The sequence below is a fragment of the Lemur catta genome, chromosome 1 (genome assembly GCF_020740605.2).
Source record: "Lemur catta isolate mLemCat1 chromosome 1, mLemCat1.pri, whole genome shotgun sequence".
NCBI lineage: Eukaryota > Metazoa > Chordata > Mammalia > Primates > Lemuridae > Lemur > Lemur catta.
In genome coordinates, this window is record NC_059128.1 from 123,450,464 (window position 1) to 123,467,283 (window position 16,820).

Here is a 16,820-nt window from a genome sequence, read left to right on the forward strand (position 1 = left end):
TGCTCAGGGTCGTGAGCAGGGGACAGCGGCCGAGGGACGAGTGCGCCCAGGGCCCGCAGCCCCGTCCCTCACGACCACACCCTAGGGAAGCCGCCCGAAGGCCCTGAGGTCCCACAGCTGGAGCGTGGCAGCCCATCAGCGGGACCCTCGCCCAGACTCTTAGCTCTTCGTCAAGAACTCAGAGGGACGGTCGTCTTTGAGGCAAAGCGACTGGACAGGAGGACCCACGTGGGTCTTTCTGCAACTCAGTTTCATGTTCTTGCCATCCACCCTCCCTTGGGCGCCTCCTAGCTCCCTAACGCATCCATCCTCGGGCTGAAGGAGAAACTCCACGCCAACAACCCTCCTCTCAGTGACGACGTGGCTGCCAAACCAATGACGTCCTAGTCTGTGCCGCTGCTGACATCTTCCCAGAGCTCCAGAAGCACTTCCTCATCACCACACTCCGGAAATCTCACATTCCAAGGATCCAACCTGCTTCTTGCTGGGAAAACTGGTGATGGGAAAGCCAGGCGGAGCACGTGCAGGAGAGAGGCCCAGCATCGGGGCCCTTCTGGAAGGGCACCCTGCTCACAAACAAGGACAAAGTGCCTTGGAAGTGTCTGTGCTAGACAGCGGGGGAAGCAGGTCTGGCCCTCATGTGCCCGAGAGCCTGCTCAAGAAACCTGTCCCTGTGCAGAGGTCCAAACAACAATGCCTAGTGCTTGGGATATGAAACAAGCAGTTAAAAGAGAAATCATGTTTGTGGATTTTTAATTTTGTAAAGAGAAAGAGATACATAGAAACAGATGTTAAGCTTGAAGCACTCCTTTTTTGGAAAACCATTTATAATAAGTAGGACATGATTTGAGAGAAGCTTAAAAAGCCCCTGAAGACCGACTGTTTACCCTAGCCGGTAGCACTCTCCAGAATGGATGTTTACTGACCAAACACAAACCTCCCAAGACGAGGGCCCCAGACCACCACATCAGAGACTCTCTAGGTTGCTAAGTCTCTCATTAGTTATGACTGCCAGCGATGACAAGAGGCAAGGACAAGTTATCCTAGTGGCTCACTCACGAAAAACCCTACCAGAATTCCCGGGGCTGAGTGGAGAAGGGCTGACGACAGTGCGACTTTCAGAGTCAAGCCTCTGCTACATTCAGTTATTTCACAGCTTCCTCTGATTGTAACATTGCCAAGGAAACACATTAAGGAAGCCCTGAGTGCCCGATAACAGCCTTTTACATATTTTAATGGTAGCTAAGTGTTATTTGGTTACTTGCATTTTAAGCATGCAGTTTCCTCCACGGGCAGATAACACACAGCATTTCCCCTTTGCCTGCTTCCTCTGAGTGTGTGCGTGCGTGTGTGTGTTTGCATGTGTGTGTGTGCGTACATGTGTGTGTGTTTAGCAAGCTCTGGACGTGCCTGTGGGGTTCCTCTGCTCCCTGAGAGTAGCCGTCACACAAAGCCTGCAGCCAGTTCCATAGTCACAGTCTGTCCACTGAGACCACAGAGTAGTTGTGCATCTAGATGACCTCTCTGCGGAGCAAATGACTTAAAAGGGGGGAAATGTCAAGTTTTGGGAGTTACTTAGTGAAAGGTCTGTGAAGAGAGAAGAGATCATGCTTTGGGGTGCGTGGTCAGCCCCCTGGCCTGGAGACTGTCCTCAGCACAGCCCCTGCCCCGGGTGACACTCAGGCTTCCATGCCTGGTCATTCTCTCCCGCCACCCAGGGAGACGCCACCCGCCAGCCTTGTCATTGCCACACCTGACGAGGCCAGCGTGTCTTTCTGCACTTGATGCCTGCGGCTGGCCCATGCGCCTGGTCCCCCCTTACAGCGACCCCCGCGCTTCCATCAGGCATGTTCCACTTTCTGGAACCCAAAGGAGAGGAATTATACCCTAGGAACTGTTCAGCCGCGGGAAGTTTTCCGAGTCTACGACTGTTACTCTCTCCTCCCTGCTCCCTGGTCATTCCCCACAAGTTCGCATGCCAGGGTGGAAGCCACCGACACCAGTCTGTCGCCTGCCCAGCGAGGAGCCTTCCCAAACCAGCCTCACCCGGTCACTGGCACCACCTTCTCCCTCCCATCCCACTTTGGCCCGATGTCCAGAAACACCCACCTGCCTTGGTAAGTGCTAGGTTCATCCAGTAAACTGGTTTAAAAAAAAATAGGAGTGTTTACTAAATACAAAATTCTTTAATAGTATTTAGCCATGTCAGAGACAAGTGAAATTATCGTAGCTGACAATCCTGGAGGCTAGGAGAAAGTGCTGGAAGAATGCATAGCAGAGAGTAATTTCCATAGAAGGAACCCGAAAAAGTTGAACCGACAGGGAGGGCTCTGCAGTTTGACATGGGGTGAGGAGAGTGGTGGGCATCTCCAGGCACGGCTTAGAGAGCGGGGAGCACACGGTGGCCTATGTGGCCGGCACACAGGAGGTGGGGTGCCCACTGAAGAGCTGGGGTTGACGACGCAGGCAACAGGGCCAGGGAAGGCCCTGGGCGGTGAGTCCAGGACCTGGGTCCAGAGTCATCCTCTGTATGTTCAACGCTCGCAGCTTCCCGGTCATAAGGAGGATGGTCGGACACATTAACACGGAGCTTTCCAAAATAACTCCTCTCTACGTATGAGTTTGGATGAACTGTGTACAAACAAGAATTGACTCGGTTCTTCTCCACCACTCGACTGTTAGCAGGTTCCACGTTCCTCCCTCTCTTCACAGCAGAATGGCCACTCTCTTCCCGTCCCACAGGCTCAGGGCTGCTCGCTCTAACCGTCCTGGGAGCTTGAAGCACAGCCTCCTCAGCAAGTGAGGAAGCAAGAGTCCAGCATGTTTGGAGATCTAGTCAAAGCTCCATATCTGGGTTCCTTTTTTAAGGAAAAGTTGTATTAGATATAACCACTCTTTAAATAAGAAACTCTGTTTTCAATTGATGCTGCTTGTTAAGCAGGAAAAAATCAGTCCCGACATTCTCACTGGAGAGTCTTGATGTTCCGGCCAAACCCCAGGTCACGGCTCACACCACCTCCCGTCTGTGCAAATCTCAGCAGTGGCACAGAAAAGCGGTTCTGTGTGCGTGAGCTCAGCGGGTAGGCCAGGGGCGCTCCTTACATCGCTCCCCAGACAGGAAGGGGCGGAGCCGTGCTGCGAGAGCTGTCACACGGCCACGTGTGCCGGGGCAGGGTGGAGGCCAAGGGAGTGGGAGGAGACCACCAGCGCAGGGCACCGTGAAAGCGGCACACGGACGTGAGCCCCCCTTTCAGCCCCGAACAGGCCTCCACACGCGGCGGGGCCAGGTAGGCCCAGCACTGCTGTGGGGCGGCAGCCACCAGGCACGGCGGCCTGATGGGACCTGTGACCGGGCTGGGTTCCCTCCACTGCCACACTGACTGACGTTCTCCAGCCTTCGTCTTTGCTATGGTTTGAATGTTTGCCGCCTCCAAAACTCACGTGGAAATGGAAATGCCGTCGCAATAGTTTTGAGAGGTGGGACCTTTCCGAGGAGATCAGGCCACGGGGGCCCCGCAAGGTGGGGTGGGCGCCCCAGATAAGGCGAGCTCAGGCCTCTTTGCTCTCTCGCCCTCTCGCCTTGCACCGAGGGACGACGCAGCCAGGAGGCCTCGCGAGACGCCACCCCCTTGACACTGTCTCAGCCTCCAGACTGCAAGCCAGCACATCTCTGCTCCCCGTGAGTCACTCAGGCTGTGCCGTCCTGTCACGGCAGCGCGAAATGAACTACGACGACGTTGGTTCCTCGGCTATAAATGACAACACTGCCGACACGCCCGCGTCTCCACCATCCTGCCAGATAAAACAAAGCCCGCTGGCCTTCCCAGCCACCCTGATCCCTGCCTTGCCCAGAAAGTGGGCGGGACACAGAGGGCAGACACAGAGGATAGCCAGCATGTGGAGACTCGCCCCAGGGCACCACTCAACCCGCCCGAGGGGCTGCAGGAGAGGAGCCTTCGGGACTCTCCCAAGTCACCCCAACCTGCAGCTGGGTGGCCCGGTGTGCCCTGGACCCGCAGCCAGCCTGGCAGAGGTCATGCTGAGAGACGGGACAGGCTGCAAGGCCATAGCTGCACCTTCCAGTGACCAAGGGCTAGGGTCTGGCAGAGCACCATTCGTTCATCTGGAATCAGCCCACACTAGCCACAGTATCACTGGTTTCTCTTCCTACAAAAACCTTTTAAGCTGTTAACTATTGGTGCCTATTTATTTCCTCCCAAAGCACCTGTTTTTCTAAGGGGTAAAAATAATGCTCCGTGCCTACCTCTGTTCGCCTCCTATCTTCAGTTCTCTCGTGGCCGCTAAAGAATGAAATATCTTTTCATTTCAACCCAGGAGGCCTTGCAGCTGGTCTCTGGGGCCTGAGGCCCTGGCACGGAGTTTTCAGAGGTGCATGCGTTTGTTCCTTCTTCCCTGCGAGCCAACATCCAATCCAACTGTGCACCTCCTAAGTTCATCGCCAATCTCAGAAACATGGAGAAGAGGCCAGATGTGTTGAGAACTCTGCCGTGTATGAAAACATCCTAGAGCTACACAAAGCCACTTACTTGAGCACTGCACTGGTGACAGAAAGGTGGCTGCCTGCAGAGCTGACTGTGCCCACCCACCCAGAGGCAGGGCCCTGGGCCCTCAGGCTTCTCAGGAACCTGTTACCATAGGACGGGCCAGAGAGTCCTGCACAGGTCGTGGATGAGGTTGAGAGCCGCGCTGCCCACACAGAACTCTACAGAGGGTCCCTGTGCCTCCCACTGTGGCACTCAACCCTGGCCTGGCCCCTCCAGTCGGAGAGACCCCACGTAACCCACACTGCACATTCGCAGGGCTCCCTGGCCCTGTCTCTGTCTTGTTAGGAACTGAGCCTCTGCCTTTCAACAGCTGTTACGACGGGGGGCCGGGGTGACAATCCAGCTCATCTGCGTACTTTAAATAACCACTGTGTGCCCAGTACTGCCACAAGCCCTTTAGGAAACAGGAGACAAGGCACAAGCTCAGAACCCTAGAAACCATGCTGGAAGGTACAGACACGCTCAGCACAAAGCTGGAAACAGCCGGGAGACAACATGGAGCCTGAGGCTGAGCATCACCATGGCAGCCGTCCTCACCCTCAGCCAGCTCGCCTGCAAGCGGCCTCCCGCATGAGCCATGGCGGCCACGTTTTCCACGGAATGTGGCTGACAAGAGAGTTAAGCCAGGACAGTTGGGACACAGGCGTGAGCTGAAGCGCAAGGTTAAAGAACAGTGTCCAGTCCTCTTCCACTCTGGCGTCTCTCCTGCCTGGCTCCCTGGGTACCCTTCCGCAGCCCCCAGAGACGGGCTCTCACCTGGCAGCAGAAGCCTGTTCTTGCCGCACCTTTGCTTTTTGCCCAGCCAGCAAGGGGTTAGATACACCAACGATAAAAACAAAGCCCCTGCCATCTCTGCCTGAAAGCTGTCATCAGACAGGGAGGATCCTTTCCGTGAAAGTCGACCTCTCACCACGGAAGCCCAGTTCGTCCCCATCAGACCCAGTCGCCACCTTTTCCTTTGCTTGTTTCTCCTAGAGAGAGGCCCTTGCTCCCCGGGCGCGCTGTCCCTTTCTGGCTGGTGACGTGCAGTTGCGTGTCACGCTCTGCCTCCTCCGCGCTCTCCTTCCCCGGTCTGTGCCCGGCCCCAGCAAAGCATCAGAGACACACACAGTGTCACGAAGTGATGACCAAGGTTCACTCCAGGTTGAAGGTGCTTGGAGGAGGGTCCCAGGGCTCCTCTCCCAGGCTGGCTCTGCGTCAAGCTGCCAGAAGTCCCCTTGTCCACCAGCCTGTTCCCCCGGCCAACCACCCTCGTTCTGCCATGAGGTACCCCGCAGACGCAGCTGTGTTCAGAAGGGACACCCGCGTTAGGTCCGGTGTGTGCAAGGGAAAGAGGGGTCAGACGCCAGTGGGATGACACGAACACACGAGGAGAAAGGTTTCTGTCCTCACAAAGGGAGGGGGACACAGACCCCTCCTCAACTCTCTGTAACTGACAAAATACTGAAATGTATTAATAAGAAAGCCAGATGAGCCAGGATGTGAACGAGCTTTTGCAAAGTCCTCAACGATTCCTGTCTGAGGCCAGACGAGGAGGTTAGACAGGAACAAGAAGCAGAGTGGACACGCAGCACTGAGCACGCAGATCTGTGCATGCACCGCCACGTGCTGAGGGCCACCGCGGCTGGCCCCACGCTAGCTGCTGGAGCACCCAGACGCTCAGTAGGAAGGAATGTTCTTGTCTATGACTCCCCTTCTCCCTCCCTGCCCCAGTCACACAGAAGAGCTGAAAAGTTTACTTACACGTAACCCACTGCCAAACTCCCACGGCAAAAGAAATGGGTAGGTCACCAGTGAAGCTTACCTGGCCTCAGAGTTTCTAGAAGCAGAAGCTCCCGGGGGCTCCCCGTGGCCTCGCGGCACGCTGCGGCGGCTTTCCACGTCACTCACGCGTCCTTTCCCCGCAGACGTCTGACAGTGTGCGGAGGCTGCAGGGCCATCCTCATGCCCATTCAACAGGCCGTGGCCAGCACACGTCCTTGTCCTCGCTGGCTGGCGTCCCTCAGGGTCATCCTCACGCGGTGTCGGGGGGTCTCTTGACGGTTTGTATCCATGAGAGATCAGGAGGTCTTCTACACTGTACATGGTGCCCTGGCTTCGTCAAAGTTCAACCGCTGGAACCATCGTGGTGGCGGCACCCAGCACTGCGGGGACAACAGAGAGGTCTGTTTGTGCCTAGTTCCCCCGGAGCGCAGCCTGACACCTCCCCTCCCCATCCCCCGACCCAGGCAGACCAGGGCAGTGGAGGCTGCACCTCCCTGCTCAGGGCTCTGCCTGCAGTTCTCCGTTTCATTCCCACTGAGGGCGGACGCAGCCCTGGCCCTGCAGGACGTGGAGGCAGCTCTGAAGACTGCACCCTCTGACGACTGCCTCTCGCAGAAAGGTCTGGAACAGTGTTTACACAGCAAAGTGATTAACACTGTCCCACTCACCTAAAAACAGCAGGCAGAAGGAGTGAGGACCAAATAAACACAGACGTGCAAGCTGCAACTGCTGCTTTGTGTTTCTAAAAAGAGAAACCACCAATATGCAACTTAATCTTATTATACTCCTTGCTTTCATCTCGCAGACATACCTCTGCTCTGGCAAAGCAGAGCCAGCCCTTTAATCAGCACGCAGCCGGGACACACCGCGGCGGCAACGATCTAGATGCCACTGCAAGGCCAGCCACCCCGCAGCAGTGGACTAGTAGCCAGAAATAGATCTGAGGTTCTTTAGGCTTACACACGTCCAGCCCACCACACAGCCCGAGAGTCCTTTCTTCACGGAACTTTTATCAGTGCAATTTCTTCCCAGTGAATCTTGGACAAAAGTTTTGCATTTCTCAGCTGAGGGTGGCCACGCCCTAATCCTGCCTGGGGACTGTCACCCACACCAGCAACTTCCTCAGCGTAAACCACCCAAAGGTGAGAGTGCCAACAAAGCAGAATCAAACGGACAGAAACCCACGCAGGAGAAGATCAAGTAGAGCTGCCATGTTGGTTTCCCCACAAGAGAATCTTCTCCCTGAGTCTTCCTACTATTGACCGGGCATAAGACAGCCGTGGTTACGTGGACCCGCCACTGCCCCCGCGGGGCTGGTTCTGACGGTGGCCTGTGTGAGCCGCACGCAAACCCAGCCCTGCAAGACTGGCCAGCTCCAGCTCCGCTCAGCTGCTGCAGCCTCCACGAACAATGGCCCAGGAACGCCTGCTGGCCCGTGCGCAGGTGACAGGAAGGTGTGTGTACTTCCTGTCACTGGGAATTCTCACTCGGGGCACCACACGTGCGTCTGCCATGTGCGGCCTCTCTCTTCATCACCTGCTGGACTACAGTAGCAGGAACGTCTCAGTGTCAGCACGGAGAGTCTCAAACTTGGGAGCTCTGTAGCCTTCCATGATGTCCCTACATTTTCTGGAAGGCCGACAAGTTCTGGCAGCTCCTATACTAATAGAAAAATCTCCACAGCAACTCCACCACTCCTGACATTCCCACCATATGTCTTTCAGGGAGCTGTACGACTTGGGTCATTCACTTAAGCTGAAAAGGAAGGGCCGGAGAAGCTAGCGTTTGCTCTCTGATTCAACTGAGCAAGTCACCGGCCCAGTGACTGCAGAGGAAAGCGATCCTGCTACAAACACAGGGCTACAGGAACACAGAGTCAACGCGAGGGCAGGGTCTTTGTTTTGCTCAATGCTACATCCCCACCATCTAACACATAGTATGTGCTCAATAAATTCTTGCTGAATGAATGCAGAAATGAGAGAAATGGGCACGTGAGCTAGATTTTAAAGAATGATTGGGACTTCACTAGATAAACCACATGTGTGTGTATGAGGGGGAGTTGGCATTTAAAATAGACTGTCTACTGACAGTCCCAGGCGTAAAGAAATGACTTAGCAACTGAATCACAGTAGCCTCGACCAAGGCTCATTGGTTCAATGTCACACATTAACTCAGAACTACAGTTAAAGTTAGGGTTTGGGTCTTGTGACACTCAGTTTCTCTCTCCTACTTTGTCAGTCTCTTTAAAAGAAAAGCAAACTGCACATGCACTCCCACCGGCCATCCAATGCACTGAGGCACAGGCCAGCCTCCAATACACAGCGGGCCGTGCCGCAATCCATTTGTCAGAGTGGCAGACCAGAAATAATCCTTGCAAAACATATATGTGGGTCACTTTCTTGCTGGCGTGAGGTGGATTTGTCCAATACAGCTATGAGTTTGTATGGAAATCACAAAGGAAAACCTGCACTGTCAGCTCAGAATCATGGCATACGTGGAAGATCGTCAACCATCCACGAACATTCACAATGTGCCACATACTGTATTGCAGTTGGTGTCTGGCACACTGTACATTTCATTTTATACTGCCAGTAAACTCCCTGATGCACAGGGGAATACCTCTATTTTACAGACAAGAAAACTGAGACTGAGAGTCCAGGGTTACACAGCTTGCAAGCAGAGACCCAAGGTCTGAACCAGGTCTGTCTGGCTCCAAGGTCCATGCTACTATTTTAGGTTCACACGTCTATATTCCCTTCCTTGATATCAACAAAAGTTTCCTGATGTACCAAATAACGCATAAATAAGAAAAGATAGAAGACATGGTGGCCTTAAAAGTATATATTTAAAAGGAAAAAAATTTCCTATATTCTCTAGGATTGGGATGGCTCTTCCAGATGACTCTTTACACATACACACACACACACACACACACACACACACACACACACAGGTTGATGCCTTACTTAACTGCAATGTCTGGTGGGCAACACTAGTTTTAATTGTTAAATACTCAGTAACATGATTCGTTTGTGAAAACCCCATTCAATTGCTTTGTGACCCTCACAGACTTCCTCCATCACGTTGGATTTCAGGCTCTTCTTAAGGAACACGGAGCTATCATTAAACCTGCTGTATGAAACTAAACAGCAGACAAACGACATCTATGATAAATGGGAGAAGAGCAACTTCATAAAAAAAAATCAGTTCTAAAAGAAGAAAATGATCTATACAGAAATAGCCACTCTTATCTGCAACATTAATATAATTTGGACTTTATTGGAGTAGACCATGGCAAACCACAAATGGGTCTGGGCAAGGGAGATCTGGCAGGAAAGCGGAAGACTGCAGTGGTTAGAGCAAGAACAGATGGGGACAAGCAGTGACAAGTCCCTCCCATTGTAACATGCAGGGTGCTGGCAGAGGGGAAAAGGAGTAATAAGAGTAATTTTCATGGGAAAAGTACAATGGATTTTAGCCTTGGTGACTAGGACAGCGATCACTCCACTAACAGAAGTACAGAAATTGGAAATAATTCTAAGTTCGAGAAGATGACAGCCAATTTGATTTTATTTAACCAACCTATTCCCACAGAATTTTCTTTCCCCAAAATCATCATCAAATGGATTTTCCCCAAAGATTAATTATTTGTCCCTTCTAAAGAATCTGAATGAGACCACTGAGAGCAACCTTATTGTGGGGCAAATTTTTAAGTTCTTTAAATACTGGCTGTATCATTTATAGTCAAGTAGCAGGGATCATGAAATTAGAACGCTGTGAACAATCCATCAGCATCAAAGCATGGAGCTCCCCCTCACTGTTGGGATGAGTGCCTGTTTCTCCACGTTGCTTGTACATATCGGCATGTTCAGTGGAGCCTGGGACACTGTGCAGGAGAAGAGGAGGAGCCCTCTGGGTCTGGGTCTTCTTCGGCTACAGTAAATGAGGCTAGGGTCCTTCTAGCTCTAGAAATCGGCCTCATGCCTTCTGCCTATTCTTCCCTGGGATGGGCAGCACGCATTTGAGTCATCTGGCCATGGGAAAAAGAGTATAGCTTGTGGCCATGACACAGAACAAAGCTAAATAGGTCATATGAAGATAAAACCTCTGACCTTGGCCTCATTGGCACCCACACAGAGGCCACCCACCCGAGCAGAGATAAATGGCCACACACTGAGAAGAGGAAAGAGCAGAGAGGAATGAAGCCTGGAGGGAAACGTCTAGCAACTCTCCATCCCAGAGCGCAGGTGTTGCGCACTTATTCCAACTTAAGCTCATCAAGGCACTTGTTCCACACTGGACGTGCCAGGCAATACTGGGCTCTGCGCTGAAGCACATGGAGACAGATGAGACCCCATGACACCGTGCTTGCGGATGTTACAGTTCAGGTGGTATTAGGTATTAAGTATAGGTTTAGGTGCTATTATTTCAATTCTGGATATTCTCATCACTAGGGATGGAGACTAGCAAACGAATGTTATTTCTCAGGCACTATTTTTCTCCTCTCTTTCCATTTATAAAAATAAAAACATTTCTTAGTCTCATATTTGTAGTTATAAGGTTTCCCAAGACAGCAAAAGGAAATGAAATATTAACAAACTCATTAAATCAACCAGAACTTTTTTCCTTTTTAAAGTTTGCCTGGAACACAAACTGAAAATAAAGGAAAGAGGTAAATACTTGATTAAAAATATGGGGGAAAAAAGGTCATCCTCACCTGTAATCAAAGAAATGCAAATTAACCCCAAATGCCACTATTCATTTATTAGATTATTGAAGTTTCTTCAAGCAATGTTTGTTGCTGGTGAGAGTGTGATGAGCTATAAGGACCTTCCTATCTCTGGGTGTATGAATGGGAGGGGGCTGTGTATAAATAGATACTTCCTTTCTTAAGAGTGATTAATATGCAATAAAATGTGTAAATGTCTGAAACTCTATGGATTTATAATCTCTCTTCTTAGGATCCATCCTAATGAAATAATCAGAGATACACACAAAGTTCCATATAAGGATACTTTTCTAATTTTTAATTATGATAATAAAAAGTTAGACTAAATGTCCATTTAAGGGATGATTTAAAAATTTCTGGTCATCCACATGGTGGACTATAATATGTATACCCATATATGAAATTATGTTTTCAGGTATACAATGGCACAGGGAAATGCTCATGATACCATGCTAAACAATAAAGGCAGGACACAGAACCCTAGCTTCAGTGCGATACCAGTTTCATTTATATATATATGCACATGGAAAACACAGAAAGGAAACGTATTGAAACATCAAGAATGGTACTGGGCTCTGGATTTTTAAAAAAATTTCCTCATTTATACTTTACTGTATTTTATGATATTCTATCATGAAATGCATTAGGTCCAACCATATGAAGTTATTTTGCAGGTAAAATACAGTCAAATATTGCCAATTTCATATATTAATACTTAACTATATTTAATATTAAATATATATAACTTAACACATATAATATATACATTATTATATGAAGTTGTTAATATAACAATATTTCATCATCAGTCATCATCATTCATAACTTAATATATCAATATATTAAATTATAACTTAAGTTATATATAGCAACGTTTTTTGTCATCAGAAAAAAAACTTTCAAAAACAGAGTTGCTTAGATAGGATTAGGAAAATGTATCTTTGAAAATATGTTACACACTTGTAAGATTCAGTGACAATAAAAGCAGCATTGAAGAAAAGAACAAATGAATATTAAATTACACAAAGCTCTAGTGTGTGGTACGTGTAATCGCAGGTTCTGCTGAGGAAACCAGATACTAGATAACAAGTAGCATTCTCAAGGTCTTCACTAGACATTGCCACTCCTCTAAAAACCCTCAAACTTCTCAGTTGTATTCACTGACATTCCACACTTAGGATGTAATTGGTGCCTCAAATTGTTGGCAGTTCAGTGTAAATATTTCTTCAACTGACAACTTTCATGTCTAATGTTACGAATAATATACAACAAAGCGCTTTCTTTAAATGAGAGGGAAACAGCCAAGACAGAAAGCAAAGCAGAACCGAGCATGTTGCTAATGATACGTGGACTTGTAATGCTTTCTACAGCTTTTTTTTTAACGGTAGAATTGTGTATTTCATTATGAACAATAGGACTGCCGTTTCCCTTTCCAGCCTTAATGATTAAATAAGTCAACAGTTCCAGTTGAAGTCCTGGGACAGCAAGTTCTCACAGCCTGTTGCTACCATACCACATAGTGTGATGGCCAACTCTGCCAGCGCCCCCAAGTTGTTAAAATCTTGTAAGACATAAAAAGCATATTTAAGCTGTTAAGTAATCACTTTAGGAGGACAACCTTAGGTTTCCTTAAGGTGACAAAAAAAAAAAAATGAGATGGAAAACTTGAGTCTAAGATCAAAAGGATCTTGGAACATTAATCTCGCGGGGCTGGGTTGGTGTTAAGGCATTGATGGAAAGAGAGAAACAAAGAGAAGGGGAAAAAAGTGCCCGGTATTATGCATTTAATTTTTTTCATAATTATTATCTCTTTTAAATCCTCTTTGTCTTTCTCCCCACTGCTAGTGTGAACACACACACATGCATACTCTTTCTCCTGTCTTCTTTACCTCTAAATTCTGTGTTACACAATCATCACTTTCGCTACTTCACTGCATTATGAAACCCTAAGTACCTCACCCACATTTCTGAAAGATCAGAAGCCACTAAGGAAGGCCTGAAATTGAATGAGTTGGTTTTTGTTAATATTCTGAAATTTTTGGCTATACGCAAAAATAACTGTAAAACTTATAATCGTCCTAGGTAAGAATTTTATTCCATTATCAATTTACATGTAAAGATTCCTAAAATATTCTATTAAGCTTATAACATAACAGTTTTGCTTTTGTTTTTAAATATCTTTAGAATAAAAGATCCAAGGCTTTATAAAACATTCAAATTTAAATTATTTCACATAATCTTTACATTTTAATTTATTTTCTAATCACAAAAGTCACATAAAGTTATCTCAAGAGTAAACATTGCAAAATTCAGTGCTTAAGTGAAAACGAAAAGTTTCCAGTAACCCCACTGTGCCAAGAGATAACCAGAAGAAACACTTTGGTTTCTGTTTCTCCAACTATTTGTCCTATATATACAGTTGCTTTCTTTCTTTTTCATTTTTTTTGTCTTTTCATCTTTAAAACAGTATCTAAATTGTTTCATTTACATATAGAAGAAACGAGCTTTCTAAGTGAACTATAAAGAGATAACCAACAAGCAGCAAGCCATAAGGATAGTTAGTGGTCTGATAATACAGTTGCCAGTTTGGACAGGCTGTCCCCAATCCTATCCAAAGAAAGTTGTGGAAAAATACATTTAGCTCTAGAAAGTAAAGGTAAATTCAAATCAAGATAACTGAAGTTTTAGTATCTGGCAGAGGGGTTCCTGTATTTTCCTAATCACCATTTAGGGTTTAAAGGATATATCAAAGTGCTGGAAGACTGGCCTCCTGCTCCCTGGGCTGCTGGCCTTAGCAAGTGACTGGACCTCGCATTCCTGCAGTCAGCAGGCTCTTCAAACACAGCACAAGAGCAAGGCTTTAACGAGGGAGATAACCCTTCTCATCCAAAAGGTGAAAACAACATCTGTTGAAAACCCAAACAAACTGCAGTAATGGGCTCAGCAATAGGCCCAGAGGATTTCAGGGATATAATCTTTGCTTATCAAAATAAAAACCACAATAGAACAATTGTTTCATTCCAACATTCTGTGTTCTAAACTCTCTCTCTAGATTAATTAGCGTGGAATTTCGCCAAGCTCATTAAAAAAGAAACTCTCGACTCTAAGGATGGATGACTGGTATTTACTGTCCTCCTAAACTAGATGGCTCTCCCAGGAAGGAAAATGAGAAACTGGAGTGGGGGGGAGCAGACTCCTGGGCTTTCTCTACTCTTAGTATTTCTAGGATTTTTTCTCTAAATTGTATTTTAAAAATTAGGCTTCAAAAATCTTTTCAAATTTCCTTTTTTTTTCTTAACTGAAAAATTGGTCCTTATTTATTTTCCCTGTGTACTTCCGATCCCCAGTTATATTTTATAGTTACTAAATAATACATCATAGACTTCTGGAATCCGTGACCACTCACATGAGATATGATTACAGATAACTCCGATGAGCTTGTCAAACTCTCCAGAGCATCTGGACACTCAGCTATTAAGTTATGTCCTAGGGGGTGGAAAGACAAACTTCTTTTTTCCTGAAACACGCTTCCTCCACCAACCCAATCCCCCTAAATCTCTGGGGCCTGCCAAGGGCCTGACCTTCCAGTCTCTGCAGCAAAGGCTACGGTTTTGCAGGAGAGCCCGGCAGATTAAAGGCCTCTGTTTGCCAAATATTTGCTCGCCCACTCGGGCCAGAGTAAAACAGTTTGCTACATGCTGCCTGCCATGGTGACACTTAGAGACCTTCAGGAAGCTTGTTCAACTGGTGACTAAGAATTAGACACCTAATATCAAGGTAAATAATCACGTCATGGAAATAATTAAGAAAGTTATGGAAAACCAAAAGAATTTACCAAACTCCCAATTTCACATGAAAACCAACACAAGTCCCATGAAATTGAGTATCTGTATGATTTCAAAAAAAATCCTGTATGCGTTCTTGCCTCCCTGTATGGTCTCAATCCAGTCATTTGAAAATTCTAACGCTACTCACAGCACTCCAGTTTTACCTGCACAGAGTGTGAGCGCGCAGGGTACACTGCCCAGGCTGCCTTTGTGTCACGGTGCTTCTGGCTGCCCGTGCCACCTCCCACGCCCCTCCCAAGAATCCGCCCATCTTCTGACCCTCACCCCCAATCCCCGGGATGTGTATTTTTCGAAAATCTGAAAAGACAAAAAGCCAGAGTAGGAAAACATGACGCTGTGGGAGAAACATCACATTAAACTGTCACCGACAGGAAACCCCGGGAGTTGTGTGGTCCACACCGCCCCACCCCTCTCTCCGAGACGAGGCCAGGCAGCCAGACTTGGGAGGGACGCGGGCCGAGCTGCGGGGCTGTAGGGGTGCGGGAGGGGTGCGTGTTTTGGGGGGAGGGGGTGATATGCCTAAACGAATCCCGTTAAGTCCTCCTTGCTCCTAGACAGCGCGGATGACCAACACCAGGGCATGCCCAGGCTGTGCCGGCCTCAAGTTCCCGTTTTTATTTTTTCCTTCAGTAGCGAAATCACCGCTTCTTTTCAAGCCCCCGAGGATCCCCGGCGCTCGGCTCCGCCAGTGCAGGGAGCGGGAGGGCACTTTCCGCCGCCGGTGCTGCTCCCGCCCCGGCCAGGGCGCCGGGCAAACCCTGGCACTGGGGCGCAGGGACTGCGACTGGGGGGCCGCGGAGACCCCGGCGGGCTCCAGATCCCCAGACGAGCTGAGTAGCGGGATTTACGGCACCCGCGGGCTCCCGCCCCCCACCGCGATTAGCGCCCTAATCCCAGCCTGGCCGCGCGGGTGGCGTGCGAGGGCAGGCGGACACCCGAGCGCGCGCCAGGCAGGTCCCGACCGCCGGGGCCGCTGCGGAAACCGGGACCGCGGTGACCCGAGCGGCGGCTGTCCGCTCCCGGGTGCAGCGGGCCCCGAAGTCGGGCGCGCGGGCGAGGGAGGGGTCGGCGGACCCCGGCCGTGGCGCGCGATGCGGAGAGGGGAGCGGACGACCCCCGCCCTCCGAGCCCTCCCCGCGCCGAGTGCCAACGCCAGCCGCGGCCCGCGGAGCCCGCCCCGGGAGCCCCGCGCTCCGGGTACCTAGGAGGTGGGGACGCCCCACCCAGCCCCGCAGGCGCGCCCCCCGCCCGCCACGGCCGGCTGCCGGGCTGGCACGACGCGGGGTCCCGGGCGAGCGGCGGACGCCCCCTGACGCCAGGAGGTCTCCGACCGGAGCCCCGTCCCGGCCGGGGAAGTTGGGGACGAACGCCGGAGGCGACGGCCAAGCCCCGCGAAGCGCCGTGGGAGCGGGCCCGATGGACGGTGGGAGTCAGGAACGCGACACGCCGGGACTCACCGAGCGGCTCCCTCGTGCTGCCCGCGCCGCCGCAGCCGCCGCTTCGGCCGGCCAGGCACCAGCGCGACGCGCCCGACCGGCAGCCGCCGCGGCCGAGCATGCCCGGAGTGCCGCCGCCCGCCCCGCCCCACGCCGGTCCCGCCCCGCCCCCGCCCGGCTTCGCTCCGCCCACCGCCGGGCTCGCTCCGCCCCGGCCTCGCCTAGCCTCGCCCTGCCCGGGCTCTCCCGGCCCACAGCCCGGCCTCGCCCCGCCCCTCCCCCAGCATCGCCCCGCCCGCTACTGGGCCCGCCCCGCCCTGCCCGGCCTCGCTCCGCCCACCGCCGGGCTCGCTCCGCCCTGGCCTCGCCTAGCCTCGCCCTGCCAAGGCCCTCCCCACCCACGGCCCGGCCTCGCACCCGCCCTCGCCCCGCCCAGGATGCCTCCGAGCTCCAAGCTCCTAAACGCAGGGCAGTGCGG

At 50.7% G+C, this 16,820-nt stretch overlaps 1 protein-coding gene across 1 annotated transcript in view; it reads right to left on the reverse strand.

Annotated features, from left to right (window-relative positions):
* JCAD (junctional cadherin 5 associated) overlaps positions 1-16,437 on the reverse strand; it is a 38,927-nt gene extending 22,490 nt beyond the window's left edge. Inside the window, exons 1-2 of the mRNA XM_045532930.1 lie at positions 16,364-16,437; positions 6,370-6,709 (exon numbers count right to left, since the gene is read on the reverse strand). Coding sequence (XP_045388886.1) covers positions 6,370-6,650 — 281 coding nt within the window. The 5' untranslated portion in view covers positions 6,651-6,709; positions 16,364-16,437. The remainder of the gene's footprint in view (positions 1-6,369; positions 6,710-16,363) is intronic.
* Positions 16,438-16,820: the final 383 nt, after the last annotated feature.